Source organism: Silurus aristotelis (genome assembly GCF_946808225.1).
Source record: "Silurus aristotelis genome assembly, chromosome: 21".
Lineage (NCBI taxonomy): Eukaryota > Metazoa > Chordata > Actinopteri > Siluriformes > Siluridae > Silurus > Silurus aristotelis.
Window position 1 is genome coordinate 14067738 of NC_139594.1, and position 18815 is coordinate 14086552.

General features: G+C 43.3%; 1 protein-coding gene across 17 annotated transcripts in view; it reads left to right on the forward strand.

Moving 5' to 3' along the window:
- macf1a (microtubule actin crosslinking factor 1a) overlaps positions 1 to 18815 on the forward strand; it is a 189677-nt gene that overhangs the window by 140282 nt on the left and 30580 nt on the right. For all 17 annotated transcript variants that reach the window (XM_083523443.1, XM_083523432.1, XM_083523434.1 and 14 more), the window contains 6 exons: positions 634 to 872; positions 1003 to 1132; positions 1867 to 2066; positions 2685 to 3192; positions 3435 to 4420; positions 4619 to 5119. In XM_083523443.1, the coding sequence (XP_083379569.1) occupies positions 634 to 872; positions 1003 to 1132; positions 1867 to 2066; positions 2685 to 3192; positions 3435 to 4420; positions 4619 to 5119 (2564 nt within the window). The remainder of the gene's footprint in view (positions 1 to 633; positions 873 to 1002; positions 1133 to 1866; positions 2067 to 2684; positions 3193 to 3434; positions 4421 to 4618; positions 5120 to 18815) is intronic.

Here is an 18815-nt window from a genome sequence, read left to right on the forward strand (position 1 = left end):
ATTGGACAGAAACTCTAACCGAAAATTACACTTGTTTGTGCAGAAGCAGCACACCATAGAGATACACTAGAAAATGAAGAGAATGTGCTATTGGGAAAGAGTTAATACATATTCAACGACAAAAAATATTAAAACACAAGTCAGTGATTCTAATGGAGTTTAGGCCAGCAGAGAAGCCGATGGGGGAGATGGTAGGTAGAATCCGGAGGTCGTCCGTTCAAATCCCACCCTTAGCAAAATGCCACTCCTGGGCCTTTAAGCAAGGCCCTTATCCCGACAGCTGCTCAGAACTCGCTCTGGATAAGGGCGTCTACCAAATGACAATTCTGGATCATACTGTGTGAAAACTATTTTGACATCTAACTAAATGCATAAGCATGTCATTCCAAGTGGAAAAAAGCCCAACAGTGCAACATTTATTCGTTGTCCTTTCATGATTTTGCAATGCTCCATGTCTGCTTCGGTCTCTGCCCGTTTGACTTGCTTCTTAGGTTATAAGAGATAAGTGTAGAATAAATAGTGTCTTCACCATAAGCAAGAAGAAACATGAAAAAACAGCACTCTTAACAGTTACACTCCATTTAATAAAGTCATTTGTCTTATCTTGAAACTATCCCACCCCTTTCTCGGCAGACCTGACTGAGATCCAGCTGGTGGTGGCGGATGTGAACAGCAGGTACGAGCAGCTGGGTGGGGATCTTCAAGAAAGGCAGAGCAGACAGCAGGCTTCTTTGGAGCTGTGCCAGAAGGCCAGGCAGGACGCTGAGGCTCTGCACCAATGGTTAGGGCCTCGGGAACAGAGGCTAACACAGGGGCAGACTGCATCGCCCTCGCGGCCTGAGGTAGTCCGTGCCCAAGCCGGGGAGAACAAGGTAAGCAAAGGGGGAATACAGTACCACCTGCCCCTATCTGATCTATTGAGCAGGACACATTTTAATAGCTGCATGGTATCACTTCAAATGTTGCATAATGAATATCATGACTGTGACTTTCCCCATGCAGGCGTTGATGTCTGAACTCGCTGAACATTCTGGGAAAGTGGAAGACCTAAAGAACACACTCAAGAAGCTGATAAAAGAAAATCCTGACTCCCCTGAAACAGAGATCTGGAAACAACAACTAAAAGACATAGGTCGGTACTCAGAATGGGCCAGTATGGGTATAAATAAATAAAACAACAAACAAGGAGGTTTTTACAGGTTGGTAAACCAGCTTTAATATAGAGGGTCCCTATTTTTTAAACAGTACCACATTACATTTCTGAAAAATGTTTGTGTTTTATGTGCATATCTGTTCCGCTCTAGAGCTAAAAATACTTTTGTAGGGGATTTAGTTTTTGTAAAAGGTTGAGAGCTCTTCTGATAAATCAAACAAAAGCTTGGTATGGTGCGTAGGTTGGAGAAACTGGAGGAGGCAGGAGAATGGCGTGAGCTTCAGGAAGAGCGTTCAGTACTCTGTGATATTTTAGGTTTCTTGTGTGACTCAAAGCATTCAAATTATTCTCAAAGCGAAATTTGTGCTTTATTGAAACCACATGGGGGTGTCAGACTAGCTCTACCGATGACTCAAAGAGTCACGCATGGACACGCATGTATCGCTGCCAGAGTTGCCTGTATACGTGTTTCTGCTTCTGTGATGCCAGGACATAAACACACTAAATTAGACGTTATTGTTTCACGTCCCTTTTATCTTAATTCCCTGAATTTCCTACTACAATGATTATTCGCGGTTGCAGTGTTTCCCAGAATCTTTGCGTTACCATGGTGACCCGTGCACCCAGCTTCTGTTGGTATGGTTTCAAGAGGCATCGAGGTGGTTGTTAGGTTTCACTTACACAACCACATTTACCATGGCTTCTTTTCTTAGAATGTCGGTGGGAGAAAGCCAATCAGACTGCAGCCCAGAGACAGATAGAACTGGACACGTGCGCTGACAGACTGGGCAACTTTGCATCAGCAGCCAATCAGCTTGGTCCCTGGCTACAAGAGAAAGAGTTGATGATGAGTGTGCTCGGGCCCCTGAGCATCGACCCAAACATGCTTAACACTCAGAAGCAACAAGTGCAGGTAATTACTTGATATATTAAGGATAAATGTTTGCTTGTTATCTAGAGTAAAATGTTGAGCTAAATTGGTATACACTGATATAAAACAAAAATCTAAAATAATAAGTATCTATCTATTTATCTCTCTCTCTCTCTCTCTCTCTCTCTCGCTCACCGTTTTTTTTTTTGAGGGTTTTTTTTTTTTTTTTTTTGAAGAATGAAAATTTTTTGCGTTCATTTTTTTTTTTTTATAAACAGATGCAAACCTTTGTACTCATCTGTACATTTTCCCTGCTTCCAGTTATGTAATTTCCTGGTTTTCAACTGTTCCTTTCTTTCCTGTGAGGAAATGACTACAATTAGAATGAAGCAGAATTCTATTTAGAAGGCCTTCCTTTAACAAAATATGACACTGTGTGTTTATATTAATTGGTTTCAGTACTTTAAAGACATTTTTTTGAAGAATATTGCTAATATTGGGTACCTCCAGTGCCCAAATCCATGTTATCCATGTTGGTTTGTTTGTTATTCAGATATTTTCTGGTGTTTTATGTGTAAATTTATGGTATTGTTAAATGGACTTGTATAACAATAATAATATAAAAGTTCTCTTTAAAAGCTCTCTCTCCTTCTGTCCCAGATTATGCTGCGTGAATTTGAGACACGGCGTGCCCAGTTTGATCAGCTGACCCGGGCAGCAGAGGGTATCCTCCCACCTTCTGGAGAGCAGGGCTCTGGGGACAGTCAGGATGTAGCCGAGGTGAAGCAGGAGCTGGCCTCCATCACTCGACAGTGGGAAGACCTGACTTCTCGCCTGTCTGGACGTTTTGACCAGATCGAGCGTGCTCAGGGCACCAGTGAGAGCTTTCAGACTTTGCTGAAGGAACTCTCCCAAAGTTTGTCCCATTTGGCTGAGAAGCTGGACGCCCAGGCCTCGCTTAGCGCCCAGCCTGAGGCTCTGCGCCAGAGGCTGAAGGAGACAGGAGAGATCCGTGCAGAGCTCGAGCAGAGGAGGGGTCAGCTGGCCCAGGCTGAGCAGCTCTGTGCAGAGCTCAGCTCTATTGTTGTGGAGCCATACCTCAGAGAGGAGCTTAATAAGAGACTGGAGAGTGTCAGTGGCCCACTAAACAGCCTGGAGGAACGAGCAGGTGAGACAGAATAGAGGTTTTTGTTTTTTTTTCCCCCAAAACAATGATTAGTCTTTTTTATTTTTAGTATGGATAGGAAGCTCTAAAAGCACTAGAGCTTCACAGAAGTTATGTATATCTCAGATTTCAGTTGACAAATGTAACTAAATATCAGCAACAGGACAATATTGGTTATGAATAAGCAATTCTGTAATTCTACATATTTATTGTATCAAGTTTTCTTCCTCCTTGTGTGTCTCCAGCTGATGGTTTATCCCAGCTGCAAGCTGCTCTCTCAAGCACACAGCAATTCCAGCAGATGTTCGAGGAGCTCCGTGCCTGGTTAAATGGCCAGGCTGCTGCAAGTACACCTAGCATGTCTGACCCTCTTCCCTGCCAGCCTGACGTCCTGCAAGCCCTCCTTGCCCAACAAGAAGAGCTTCAGCGTTGTGTGGCACAACAGCGAGGGTCCTACGAGCTCATCCAGGCTGAGGGTGCATCAATCCTGGCTTCACTTCCTGCTGGAGATGAGCGCTCAGGTATGCAGGCTCGGCTCACCAAACTGCGCCAGGACTGGGAAGAAGTAAACCAACGATTGGCAGAAAAACAAGCACATATTAAAGAGACACTGGGTCTTGCCATACAGTACAGGCAACATCGGGATGAACTGGATCCCTGGCTGAAGGAGTGTGAGCAAAAAGAGACCAAGATCCAACCTACTCTAGAGCCTGCTGCCCTTGAAGAAGCCCTGCAGAAAGCAAGGCAGTTGGGCTTGGACTTAGATCGCCGTTGCCCTCTATTGGAGGCTCTGAATTCTGCAGCTGACCAGCTACTGGAGCAGAGCCGGACTGGAGAGGAGGAGGTGAGGGATGATAAAGCACAGCTGAATCGCAGGCTGGATGGCCTCTCTGAGCGAGTACATGGACGCATGGCCCAGCTGGAGGAGCTGAACAGCAGGCTGAAGGAGTTTGAAGATGGTAGACAGGCAGTAGAGAGAAGGCTGGAGGCAGCCAGGCATCAGCTGGAAGTGCAGGAGGCTTTGGGCCCTCAGGCATGTAGTAACAAGAGTCTGGAGCGCCTGCGCAGCCAACAGGACACTCTCAGCTCCCTACAGCCACAAGTGGTATATCTGCGTGATCTGGCCAAAGGATTGGCATTGGACGCGCCTCAGACAACAGGAGATGGAAGGCAGAAGCTGGTGCAACAAGCTCATGACACAGAAAAGGAGTTTAAAGAAGTGACTGAGAAGGTAAGGAGTATGCCTTGACTAAAATGGTGGCTTGGATACTTATTTAGTGATGGATGCTTTTAATATTTTGCAATATCAGTCATGTTTTAAAGGTTCAGTCTCATTTAATTTTAAATAGGTTTAAATTATATAGATTCATTGCATTATCAGAAAAGAGGTTATTTCTGAGTAACATCTTCCACTCTATCTATCCACTAGATCGAGCAGTGCTGCTCCTCCCTTGAATCACGCCTGCAGGGTGTAGGAGAAGTCCAGTCACATGTCCGCGATGTCTTCTCACGCCTGGCGGACCTGGACGACGAACTGGACAGCCTGAGCCCCGTTGGGCGGGATGTGGACTCATTGGCCTCACAGGCAGACGCAATAAGGGGATTCCTGGGGCGTCTGGCATCCCTGCGGACTGAGCTAGATGTCCATGGCGGTGCCTGCACTGCCATGTTGAGGCGAGAGGGAAGCTCCCCTGATCTCCTCGCTCTCAGGAGAGAGACGGAGGCTCTGAGTCGCCAGGCAGCCAAGCTGGCCGAGCGGGGTCAGGGTCGCCTAGCACTCATAGAGGAAGCTGAAGAGAAAGTGAAGGAGTTCTACACCCGGCTCACAGAGCTCCAGGGGCTACTTGAAAATGCAGAGGAGGGTCTGAATGCACAAGGAGTTGTGGGAACTGAAGTGGACGTCATCAAACAACAGCTCCAGGAATTTAAGGTAGGAAATTTGTCAATTTGTTTTTGCCATGACAGCCACTCTTACATGTTTTTTTTTATTGTATTTTTTTTGGTTTGAGCACTTGAAGACATCATGTGGAGGCTGGTTACAATTTTTAAATCGTTTCTCTTTTTTTTAGCTTTCAGAGTAAATAGGGATGATTTTTATCCAGATCATTAAGTTAAATATAAATCAAACTGGCTACACCTGGTTATTAGTTAAAGAATCTGCCATTTTTAAAACCTAGGCTTAAAATACCTGCTACACCAGTTCATCAGCAGACATTTTTATGATTCTTTCCATCTTCCATTCCGAACACACAAATGGATGCCAAGTTAAAGGGTAAACTGTAGTCTCTTTTATGCGTTAGACTCTGTTACGTTTGTTTTTGCGTGCATTTTCTGGTCCTGTTTGCTGTCTTAGAGGAGTCACTACATGTTAGAGGTCTGCTGGAATTAACGACTCTCAGCAAAAATCCATAGCGAGAGTACGATAGTTTTTCCGGGTTGAGGCTACTCAGTGATGCCACGTTCGGTTTGTTTTGACACATGAGACTGCACGGTGCACGGCGAGCGCGATATTATATGAATTAATTATAATGTATAATTTATTAATTATTTAATTCTATTTATTAATACAATTTAAATGTTCATATTTATTGTTCATATTTCATTTACCAAATTTTCATGATTGAGGACTGGTTTTATTTTGTGTTTTCGTTTTTTTTTCAATAAAGTTCAGAAGTATTTTTTCATAGAGCAAAAGAGGTTTGGATTCAAGCAAACTTAGAGTGAGCTCAGCCAGGCGATTTTGTGAGGCCGTCAAGCGTTCGTGGAATGAATCACAGCTCTCCTCTTTATTAAATCACCTCCAACTCTCAGCCCCCATCTGGGCCCACGTCCCAGCATGTTTCTCTGCAGGAGGGGGGAATCAGTATGACACAGACTCTCCTACTGCTTTCCTGAGAAGGCTGCTTGCGTTTGTCCCGTTACCCCCTCGGCTGATTGATGATGACCCCTTCACTTTCTCCCTGGCTTGCACTTGTATTTATAGTGCCTCTGATGTTGTATCATTCCCTCTCCGGATCTTACTCATGCCCCCTTCAGAGCATCGAATGTGGTAGGAGTGTGGGAGTAAGAAGGCCACAATGGAGGTTTGAGGTACATTCTTAGAGCAGGAGAGAGAGTGAATCAGCGACTTCTTTTAGAGCAGTTCACCTTGCTGAGTCATTTTCGCAGAAAGATCTGTGCAGTAATACGGCATGTCGGGTCGATTTTGCGTTACCTTGCTTCAAGTCCTTTGTTATGAAGTGTTTTCCAGGAGCTGCTGCTGTTCTCCGCAGCTCGATGCCGCACTACGAGAGCTCATTAGACCTGTCAGTGTGTTGATAGACAAGGAGCTAAATCTGAGAGCAGAACTAATCTCTGGAACAGTTTCTTTCCCTAATGTCTCTGCATCAGACTAGTGCAGACTCGCCCAGTTGGCTTTGCATTGGATACACTGGCAACTCGTCATGCATATTTGAAAATTCACCTGTTACTGATTAGAACTTGTGCAGAGCGGTTACGCAGGAAGCTTAGAGCTTCGGCCAAGCTGCACTGCAGCTATGGAATGTTGTACTCATTTATTGGACTTTTACTGCTCCTGCTTCTTTTTTTGTACTTTGATTTCTTACTTGCACCTCTTTGGTCTTTGTCTAATCTTTCTACTGTTTCTTTGTTTGAAATTCCTCCTGTCTAAGGCTTCTTTGAGATTTACTGTTCCTCTTAATAACAATGTCAACTACTGTACACACTCGTGCTCCTGTTCACCAAACCCCCCCCAACACCCCCCACCCTACCCCCGCCGCCGCCTTCCCTCACTTCTCAGGCTGCAGGTACAAGTTACTCAAGACAGGCAGAAAGGAAGTTAGAAGAGAGATAGATCACGATAAGCATGTAGACATTGCTGGCACATGGTGACAACAAAATTATATCATGATATCAAAAGCTGAGCTAAAACTTTCACAATGCCAGTTAGTTTTCTCAAATATTATTAGCTTAGCAACAATACGAGAACATTAAAAAAGTGAACTTGATCAAGAAGTTATTATGTTGAAATTAGAGATCGACCGATCATCCGAATTGATTGCTGGAACTATCATCTGCAAAAAATCCATACCGATAGTTTTTTACGCTTGCATCATTTGCTGGTTCGCTGTCATTACAAGAACAGCCTTTACAAGCAAATCACTGACTTCACATGCGGTTTGGTTTTACACGAGATGCTATCTATATCGGTAAAGTCCACTATCACCCCGTAGTACAAATACTGACAATACACACTATGGTTTAAAAATAAATAGATTGGGATAACTTCTACCAATCAATTGAAGTTATTTTATCATTATATATGTTCTATATATAATATCTATTATTATATTATTAAGGGTGTGGTTGCTTTCCTGGTCTAGCTGCATGATGCCCACGATGAATAATATCTTTTGACAAAGTCAGAGTATTTAAAGTATAGCGCAACTATAAAGCCAGAACAATGATGTCACCATGTGACCGTTCATCCTGTACCGAGGAGCAAATCAAATATTCTGCGAAGCATCATTCCATTTAACATTAACTTAACCGATGCCTGCTTTTAGTGTGCCACCCCCGTGTCTAAAAATTGGGACCAGCCTCTCTAAATAGTGCTAATTAAAGAGGCCAGGCTGCTACTGTAAGTTAAGAACGATGGCTCATGTGCAAGAGGTATTTTTAGATAATTTCTACAATGGGGTCTTGAACACTAGAAGGATGAAGCGAAGGATGAGGAGAAACTTCTTTGAGATCTTTTTCCATCCTCCTTGGCAGTCTATTCAATCTTTTTTCCACCCTATCTAGGCCTCTTTCTCATACTTGCCCAGTCTTATACGCCCCCATCCCCTTTTCACTTACAATGACGCCCTCTAAGGTAACACGGAGGGCCAGAAAGGCTGTCTGCCATCTCCCATTCCCCCTCTCCTCTCATGCAAGCCAGACTCCATTTCAGAGACACCCAATCCAAAGTAGTGATGTCATTGCTGAGATTAGAGAGAGGGGGAGTCAGGATAAACCCAAATAAGTGAGGCGTATGTGTGTCGGGGAGGTGTCTGTGTGTGTGTGTGTGTGTGTGTGTGTGTGTGTGTGTGTGTGTGTGTGTGTGTGTGTGTGTGTGTGTGTGTGTGTGTGTGTGTGTTGGGGGTTTGGGGGTGTCAAATCTTAGAAAGTAGAGCACACCAAGGCATTCTGGAAGTTATTTAACAATGGGTTGGGTCTTAACATGATGAATCATCTCACCAGCATTTTCTCCACTGGAGGTTTTTCCTCCCCGCCAAACATATGTATAGGCCACACTGAGTGCTTTACATGCCATGTCAGTGTGTCCCTGTTCATGCCATATCGTGATGCACATGCATTACAGTTGGTGTGTTTATGTACTGGGAGTGTGGCTTCACGTCCATGCAGGTTGATATTTCTAATTCTGGGCTGTTTCGAAGCGTTCGGAATTTCAGCTGTCTCCCCATCCTCAACCCCTCACAAACATAGTCTTTTACACATTACAGGGTGTGGTGGTCTCCCTAAAATTCCCGTGCCCTGTGTGAACTTGTGTGTGTCTGCATCGTACCACAGTGCAGCAGCTGAGCTTGGAGAAACAGGGTGGGCTGCGAGACGCAGACACCGAGTAAAGACGTGTTCCAACTGGGCATTCCTGTGCAGGGCTGGTTAGAACCGGGGAATAGCTTCTAAATCAAGCCGAGCACGGCAGGCTGTCTTCACTCTTGCTTGTTATAACATACTCTTGCCCCCTTTACACACTCAAATCCTATTTTTATCGGCCGCTTTGCTTTCTATGTCTTGCTGTAGCATAACAAGGTCAGCGGACGTGTCGAGGCCTTTGTGTCCCACAGCCAAAACCCAGTAGGGCTTTCCTTCAAGTCAAATTCTCATGCACTCAGTTACTTGTAGTAGATGTTTACATTTGCCGAAATGCTGCTGCTGTGAAGTCAAGGATCTAAAGGCTTTTCTCTAGTGTAAATGCTTTTAGAAAAATTGCTTTTTAATTTATATTGTGGTGTAAAATTAGTTTTCCTTTATATGATTCCTGGCCCAAATTGTGCTGATGTACATTGCATATCATATATGAAATACCTTGAGAATGGGGTTTCAAGAGATAGTATAATGTATTAAGTGACCAAAGCAACTATAGAGTGCAGAATAATTCTCTTTGTGTCAGATCTTTTATGTTTTCTCACTGCTACGACACTCATTTAAAAGAGGACACCGGATTGACAGCATAAAGATTTGTGCTCATTCAGACACAAGTGTTAGTAAAGTCAGGTACTGATGTAGGTGAGTTGAGGAGGCCTGGGGTGCAGTCAGCGTTTACATTCATCTCAAAGGGGTTCAGTAGGGTTGAGGTCAGAGCTCCATAGCAGGAGATCTTCCACTCTAACATATAACCCAAGTATATGTTCATGGAGTTTACTTTGTGCACAGGGGTATTGTCATGCTGGAACAGGTTTGTGTCTCCTAGTTCAAGTGAAGGGAAAATTCATGCTACTGCATTCAAAGACACACTGTACAGTTGTGTGCCTTCAGGTTTGTGAAAACACTTCGGGAAAGAACCACATATGACTGGGAAAGTCAGCTGTTTCAATATTTTTCCCCATATAGTGTATGTCCGTAGCAATGGCAAAACATAAACTGGTATGCTAATAGGACAGAAAAAGACATTAAAGGCACCAAGCTTGTCTGTTTACTTGACCCCATTTTCTGCACTAGTGCAGTTCATGCTGAATGATGATATATGCAGCACTGCTTTTAGTGATAAACAGAACATCTCCCATGAAGAGATCTTCTTTATATAATCCTGACATGTAGAAAATATTATCCTACAGTTTATATTCAAATCAGCCAAGATTTTATTTCATTCTGAAATAAAAATGCTGCCGAAAACAACACAGGCTAAAACCATCCTAAGACCATGAGGTAAGTGGTACTTGTGTGTAGAAATATTCCACTTTTAAAATATCTAGCAAAATCCCTTTTCTTCGCCGTCTACCTGATGGTTATGGGGACATGCAGATTAGAACGTTGGCTCCTTCCAGCTGTATGGTTACGAAGCCAAATGTCTGGGTTAACTGCCTTCTAATGATATATAATGGCATGCTGATGAAGTATTCATTCTTTTTCGCAAAAGTTCTTTCAAGCATTAAACACCCAGCAATAAGATCTTTTAGATATAACTTTTTTTTTATATAGTTGTGTTCAGGGTGTTTTTTTTTTTTTTTTTTTTTCCTCAGGGTTTGATTAGATTAGCATAACATAATTAGCACAAGCTGGTGAATTAATTTGGCTAATTTGACTCTAAAACAAGCAATATCCAGCTAACAGAAAGAGAGAGAGAGAGAGAGAGAGAGAGAGAGAGAGAGAGAGAGAGAGAGTGTGTGTAAATGTGTGTGTTGCCTCTCCCATTGCCTGGTATTGTTTCAGCTGCTGTGAATTACTGTGGCATTCCGTAGCATAGCCCACTTTTCCCTCTCAGCCACACTCTATTAGCTCACCAACTGAAATAAATAAAGCACTTTGCAAACAGCTTCTTGATGTGTGAAATGAATAGGCTGTTTAATAATTGGTGTAATGGCCGTGATTTTCAGGGTGGTTCACAGGAGTGATGTTTGTTGTGTCATTTCTCTTACTGACTGAACCTCATACAGACAGTATTAAATGCCAGTCAAGCAGTTCCACATAAGAATGTACCTCTGTATGAAACGCATCCAGTGCAAATTACAATTCCAGTCAATTACTGCAGTGTAAAGAAAAAAAATTATACCCAAACTCCTATGTTCTAGTTTAACGGGACGAGTTGATTGTGCTTTTTATTTGCTTTCTCAGGTTTGCTTGTGTGTCTGGTAAAAAGGAGAACAAAGCATGCATTGAGGGGTCTCAGGTAAAGCCTGCTGGTTAATTATGAAACTACTGCTGAGATAGAGAAAAAAGGGGGAGTGTCAGCACCTCGGGTGCTTAGATACCACGAAGAGAAAACGGAGGGAGGATAAGAGAAGGAGCGGAGGGGGCTTTTTAAGAGATCATTGCATGGTGAGAATACGGAGATTTCGAGCTTCGCAGTTGTTGAGTAAATCGAGTGCGTGCTCTGTGACGGGTTAAAAGCAAATGCAAGCAGGAGATGGAAAGAACAGGATCAACAGGTGCTCTTCTAAAGTAAACAATCTGCACTGCAAAGTCAATAGCAATCTCTGCCCCCTTGTGTTTATGGTAGATTAGTGCCTGTTGATTATTATTTTTATTTTTTTCCTTTTTGTAACGTAGTTCTTTCAGAGAGACAAAAGATGCAACACACTATTCCAGTCAGTCTGTTTTAGGGGATTTCGGGCTTGAGCCCTCCCTCTTCCTGTCTGAGTCAGGACTGTGACTTTTTAACTAGAAGCCAAATGAGCAGTCACTCACTGACTACGAGGAAAGGGGGAGGGGTGGACCCAGGGTCAGGCGCTGAATTTTACTAAACAAAGTCAGTTAAAAGGTTCACATTCATAGTCAATGCAGGCTGGACTTGAACATTCAATTAACCATCTGCTTTTGTAGGGTTTTTGTTATTAGAGTTGCCAGACTATGTATGTATATTAATATATAATATAATCCACTGAGGGTTCATGGTGGTATCTTTGGTCAGTTTGAGCTGGAGTAGAAAGAAATAGAGCGAGCATGAGGGCGAGAGACAGACAAACCCCTTTTGTTTCCATTGGAAGGTTTGTCTTGGAAGCAAACATGACAGCTGCAGCTAGACAGACAGAAAGAAAGAGCGAGAGAGGAAGAAAGACAGCAAGAGGAGGTTGAAAAAGAAAGTATTTAGCTTGTTGGACACGCAGAGCATGGGCAGTGTGGGTGATTAACAGAGCAACTGTGGTGTGTATGTGTGTATCTTGTGCGTACATGTGCGTGTGTCTGGAACTCAGGAACGGAGAGCGAGTGGGAGGGTAAGCAAGCATGCGTTAACACAGCCACTGCTCTCTGCCAGAGATCTTTATACATACTCCAGCACCGACCGAATAAGGCAAGGCACCAAAGAAAGCAGAGCAAATAGAGAAATAAAACCGAGACAGGAGCCGCCCGAGTACCCACGACAAAACCAAACACAAAAAACGAACGGGATTCGTGCATAAACATTTCAATTGCTGCCGTCTCGCAGTGTCTATTCATTTTCATTGTAAAGTGGTGGCCTCAATACCCCTCCTCCCCCCATACACGCTTCAGAGCTGGATAGGGTTTCAGAAGAGTAGAAGACGAGAATGCACAAGTGGGAACTTTGAATATTAGAGACTCCTGTGTGTTCTTTTTTGTTTTGTTCAATTACAGAGTGGCAATTTATAAAAAATAAAATAAATAAATAAATAAAAAAGAGGAGGAGGAGGAGCAGAGAAAAGAGAATGAGAAGGGGATTTTTGCTTCTGCATACACACAGTTTGTTTTGGAAAGAACGGGGTAGCCGTTATTGATAAGCCTCGTTACTTCCTGCATACTAAAACCCTTCCAACCCCATGTCCTATTTTTTCTCTCTCTCCCTATGTATCTCTTGTTCTTTGTTTCCCTAGAGTTTGGATGCCTGTGGCTTGGTGCCTTTTGATTCTTTCTTTTTTGTATTGCGAGTTCTTTTTTTTACAGCCAGCGAAGTCATATTTAGTCATGTGAAACTGTAATATGTAATACAGCAAGTTATCTGGTTGTTAGAATGAGCTACTTTGATCCTGTAAGCCAGTGACTCTGCTGAAACACATTAAATCCCCCTGCTTAGTCACTCCTCCTGGCATGGTGGCCCCTCCTACCAAAAGCTTTATCTCAGCTTCCATTTCTCAGCTCGGTCTTGTGTGTTTTTTTGGAAAAGGAAACCGGCATGATTGGAGCACTTCCTGTGTTTTAATACCAGAGCAGGAAACAGAACAAACGAAGCTGCATTCAAACAAAAACAGAGGGAGAAAAAGGGAGGAGAGAGTGTGTGTGTGAGAGAGAGAGAGAGAGAGAGAGAGAGAGTGAGTGGGAGGGAGGGAGAGAGGGAGTGAGAAAGAGAGAGAGGAAAAGTGGGAGATTTTTTTAGCAGCTGCAAACCATTTCAGCAGCTCAGTGGCCGGAGAACACCGTGCAAGAGAGAATCGGCACTAGAAGAAAAGAGGAAAAGAGGAACTCAGAGCCTGCGTGCATCTTTCGTGTGGATCGGAGAAAAAGGAATATAGGAAGAGGAGAGGAAAAGAGCGAGTGTGTCTGGGGATTGTCTGAAAAGCAGAGTGCCCCGAGTGGAAAGGGTGTATTTGGTGTGAGGTACCGTCTGCGTCTTTGCCCTCTGGATACAGTCCCACAACTCTCTGCTCCCTGCCGTCTGGATCAGGCTGAAACCTTCGCCATCTCCCTACCTACTTCAAACTCAACCCCTCTGGACATGGCTGTCATTCGGAATCACAGATTTTCACTTCACTCAGGATGAAAGGAATGTATTTGGCATCCAGAGAAAAGGATTAATACCCTGATTTTGTTCATGAGTTTGAAATGACAAAAAAAACTATAATGGGTATTTCATTCATTTAGTTTCATCCCTACCAAAAGGAAAAATAACAATGGTAGCAGGTTACTTTAAACTCCAATGTGATCTGGATTTACAAATTTGCTCTGTTGGATTAAAAAAAGGACAATTTGCAAACAGCAACCAACTGCCTGACAAGTGAGTCTCCTACAGAATTCAGAAGCATATTTTCGTGGCAGTCATCTGACTGGACAGAGTTAAAAAAGAAAAATTTAAGACAAAATGTTCCCATTGTCAGACTAAATTCAGGATTATTTATTTTTAGAGTAGAATGTGCTTTAAGCAACATTATGATGAGAGACAAAATCACTTGAAGGACTGCATTTCCTTAACACCTTTTCATGCAAAAGAGTATAGACCTCTCACCTAGAAGTTTTTTTATTTATTTATTTTTAAACTTTGCGACAGCTCAAGACCTCTGTGATTTTCCTGTTGTGGTAGAGACAGGGAGACGCAAGGGAAAGTAGCTGCAAGGAAGTTAGGGAAAGGTTTGCAAAGAGCATGTTTGTATAAAGAAGGACTATTGAAATCTGAAAGAGAACAAAGAGGATGCAACCTACATGGAATGGTATCACCGTTCTGGACTTTGGACTCTGAAACAGCTAACAAATGATTTTTTTGCATTATGCTACTCGTTTGTTTGGCCTTTAAACAAAAAGTCTAATTAACATGTTGCCGAAGATGTGTTTCGCTTGGACTGAGACGTTATCCCTGATGTGCTCCATTCAGGAAAAATCAGGAATAACTCTGTTTATTAGAGCCACAGACTCTAATCCTTTGCTGCTCATGATTATTTGCCTTGGATTATAAATATCCTAACATCCTTTTATTTTGTGGATCAATGTTTACATTAACGAATAGGACTGCTAAGGCTTGAGGGATTCAGCTACCAGAATTTTTGCAACACACGACTTGGAGAACTAATTTGTGGAATAGTTTGTGCCCCGTCCCGGCCCCTTGAGGGCACACTTTTACGGGATGGGGAAGCCTCTGAGCCGACCTGACTGTTTGCGGCAAAATCCCAGGTGTCTTAAGAAGGGTGATGATGAGGAGGCTTATATTGAGGACTGCTACGTCCCGCAGCGCTCGATTTATGACACCATGCGGATTAATGAGCAGATTGACCAGGGCTCTAAGATTAGCCAGCCTTCTCGTAGCACGTTGGGCTCTGGAGGAGGAGAAGGAAGCACGCTTTCCAGCAATGGGACTTTAGGAGCTGACATTGGTGGCGTGTTTGTGGCACGAGGGGCATCTGCTGAGGCAGGGATAAAAAAGTTAGACGAAAGAGTGATTTTTGATGCTCTCAAGTTAACCGGTGACCCTCAGAGCATGCCATCTTTGGGGGGTATTGGCTCTGGGATAATTATTCCTGCATCAAACTCAGCTGCTGTTGGGGCAGCTGTAGTGACCAAGAGGCGGCATCATGTGGGTGACAAAAAAGATAATCTAAATCGTCGCTCTTGGAAAGCATTCATGCCTCCAACTTACCCTGAGTTTGCTGAGCGTTTAGAGCTTTCGCCTTTGGAGAGTGGAGAGAAACGTTTATCTGGGGCAGGGATCCCAGTTTCACCTCTGCATCCATTACCTTCCTTATTAACTGCCCTAACATCTTCTATATCCACCACACCTCTTCCTCCATACAGTCCCACTCCTGTCTCCTCAGACAGCCCTCACACCCCTCTGGTCTCCAACTCTCCAATCCTCACTCCATCCCTTAGCTCGATATCTTCCACTCCACCACATCTAGTCAAGCACAAAGATTCCCCCAAGTCACTCGCTCATCACTCGAAACAAATTAAGCCATTGCCTCCTCCTTCTTCTCCTCAAGAAAGGCCAGCTTTACAGAATGCATCAAATAATGAAACAAAGCGGGATACTTGTAGCTCTCCACAACTTAGCTCTCTTATCCAAAGGCAGGTTGAGAAGAGTGTAGAGAAGAGTAAACCAACAGCTAACCCCTTACTTTGTGTTCGAAGTGTGTCAGAGGAACAACCACAACGCTGGAATAGTGCTGCACCTAAAACCTCTGACTCAGAAAGGGACTCGCCATTCCAGGAGTATGATCAGGACACGGCTCCACTGATACCTCCCAAACCTTTATTTTGCCCCCCCACTAAAGCTCGTACATGGCCTCGTACTGCAAGAGGTGGCAAAAGGTCATTTGGACATGGAGTAGTACTTCACAACTTGCCAATTCTGCCACCCTTGCCTCCTCTGCTAGGGGAGGACAGTGATCTTGATGAAGAGTCCTTGTACCTATTGGATCCTCCTTCACCTTTCCTGCAGGAAGAAGGGGATGGTCTTGGTTATGGGGGACTTCCCCTCTCCCCATGTCTCAGCCAAGAAGGGGGTGCAGAAGGCCTTTTGGGATGGCCCCCTAATATTGGGGAACTGCGCGAGCGAACTGCTTCAGAACTCTGTTTTGAGGAGGATGAGCGCAGGATCATGAAAGAGCTCGAGGAAGAGGAGAAAGACTTAGTGCAGGAGAGAGAAGAACACGAACTGTTAGAGGTGGAGGAAAAGAACTGGCAGGTGCTGTTAAAACTGGATACCCATGAAACAAGTACTATTTCTTGGACAAGAGATGGGGAGGAATCAGAGCTGCAGGACTGGGAGACCCAACAGCTCAGTACCTCAGATTACAGGCCTCTTCTGACCCCTCCAGTAGGTTTTGGAGGCTCAGAGGTTGCCAGTGTTTCTCCATACCCAAGTTCGGAGGATGGATCAGTTGACCTCTTTCTGGAATTGGAGAGACAGTGTATTGAGGAGGAGGAAGGAAAGGAGGCATCCAGTATTGAATCAGCTTTAGCTTGTACAACTAATGAGCCCCTGGTTACATGTCATACCCTACCCAGACTGGAAGAAGAAGAAGAAGAGGAAGAGGAAAAGGAGGATCATGTTGAGCATAACCGAGATAAAGCAGGCCTTACAACTAATACTGGTCATATAAACCAGTTAGAGCCATATCAGACTGAGCCATCTGTTTTGGGAACAAATCCAAACCTTTACAGCAAGGATAGTGATGATTATCAAAGTTTGAGTGGTAGTGAAAGCTATTGTGATAGTGATATTAGCACCAGCTTTCCACCGAATCCCACTTCACCCATGCTTGATATATGCATTTTGGATGAGCCTTTGCTGGAATCGGAGTCCAGTGGAATTCAAATTTCCCAACAGCACAGAACATCGTCAGATACAACACAATCAGAAAGACGAGAAACCGATTCAGACCTGGGCAGTGGAGTTCTTTCTGAACCAGAGCAGGTTGATGATGAGGTGAAAAACAAGGTGCATGTGATCCATACCTCTTTGAGTCATAAAGACCAATATCCAAAACCTGATCAACTATATGAAAAAAACAAAGACTATGAGTTGGATGTATGCAAGTCTAATTTAAAAGATGACATAATACAGCTTTCTCCTGAAACTTCCGATTTAAGCAGTAGTTTTGAAATGGACACTGATGCCAATAACCATAATGTGAAATCTCATGTGGAATTAGATCCCACTATTTCAGATAAGTTGAATTCTGATGAAGAAGGGATGTTGTTATTTATGGAGGCGTACAAAGCGTTTTCATCAGAAGCTGAGAAGGTTTTTGCTGCTGAAGACATGTGTGTACCAGAGCACAACCTAACTCATAAGGGCCAGAGAACTCCCCCAAAATCTGATACCGTACCACTTATAGTAACTATACCCTCGAACAACAATGAATCTCCCCCCCACTCTCCAATGTCCAAATTAACTATAACCAAAGAGTCAAAAGTTGAATCTCATGACAACAAATGTACAGATTCTTCACTTCCCACTGACAGCTTCGTTTATCTAGCGGTTGCAGGACCATCACAATACTCTCAGGACTGCCCCCCATCGCCACTCATGGAGTCTACTCCTCCTAGTCCCCTTCCTAAACCTTGCCCTGATCCGGAAGAGGGGTCATTTATATCCTCTGATAGTTTTGTGTACCTGGCAGCTCCTGAACGTTTTCCTCTAGTGTCTGATGGGGGTTCTCTTGGTGAGGACTGTCGGGACTTGGACTCAGAATCTGAGACTAGCCAATCAGGTGTGGATTTTTTTCTAGGGTCCATGAATGAGGATATTGACTGGGACTCAGGTGGGTCAAGACCAGTTTCAGTGCCCCCAGGTCAAGATCAGTGTGAGCAACTTGAACCGGGTATATTATATAGACTTTTTAGTGAAAACCAAAATGATCAAAACAATTCTGAATCATATGATGGAAAGGACATCACTTGTGAATTGATACATCCAGATGAGGAAACGACAGTATCAGCATGCTTTTGCACCGAGGTAAAGGTTACCATAATTTACATCTTAATAAGAAATCGGGTTATTTTTACTTGACCTACTTTATTTGGATATGAGTTTAGTATCAAAGAACATATATCACATTTACGGTTACTCTACTATCAAGGAGAAAGTGCTATTTTTATACTTTACTGTATATTGAAATATCAAATAATATGGTACTTTTTCAGTTTCCTTCCAAAGAGGAAGCTTGTTTGTTAGGTCAATGGGTAAAGGTCTACTTTCTTTCTCACTTCTTTGTGTGAGTGATTTTACATATTTGACCACATTATGGATCTTGTGTCACATTGCCCAAAAGTGGTTTATGCAAACAGTTGCTCATATTAATGTGACTTTAACAACTCGGAGTAGATACATTTACATATGTAAATATTTGTATTATTATTTCTCCAAAATAGCCATAGCTATTGAAAAAATTGGTGTAATTGTCAGTTTGGTTACAAACACCCTCATATGTGAGGATATTTTTTCAGGGTTGTACATGGTGAAGGAGACTGTATATTCCAAATGCCTTAATGATGGAATACTAAAGAATGTGTTTGTATATGAGAGAGACAGAGACAGATGCTATTTTGCTTACTTAAAAAATAATCTCTATGCTGGTTTGAGAGTCTCTTCAGTTGCTGTGACTGGTCTGGTATCTGCTCTTTGTTATAGATGCTGTGGTGTGTGTCGTGGTTAATGTAGACTTGATGTGCTCCTGTTATTATATTACTTTTTTAAGTAATGGTCAAGCCTGGCTGTCCATCCACAATTAATTTAGCCATAG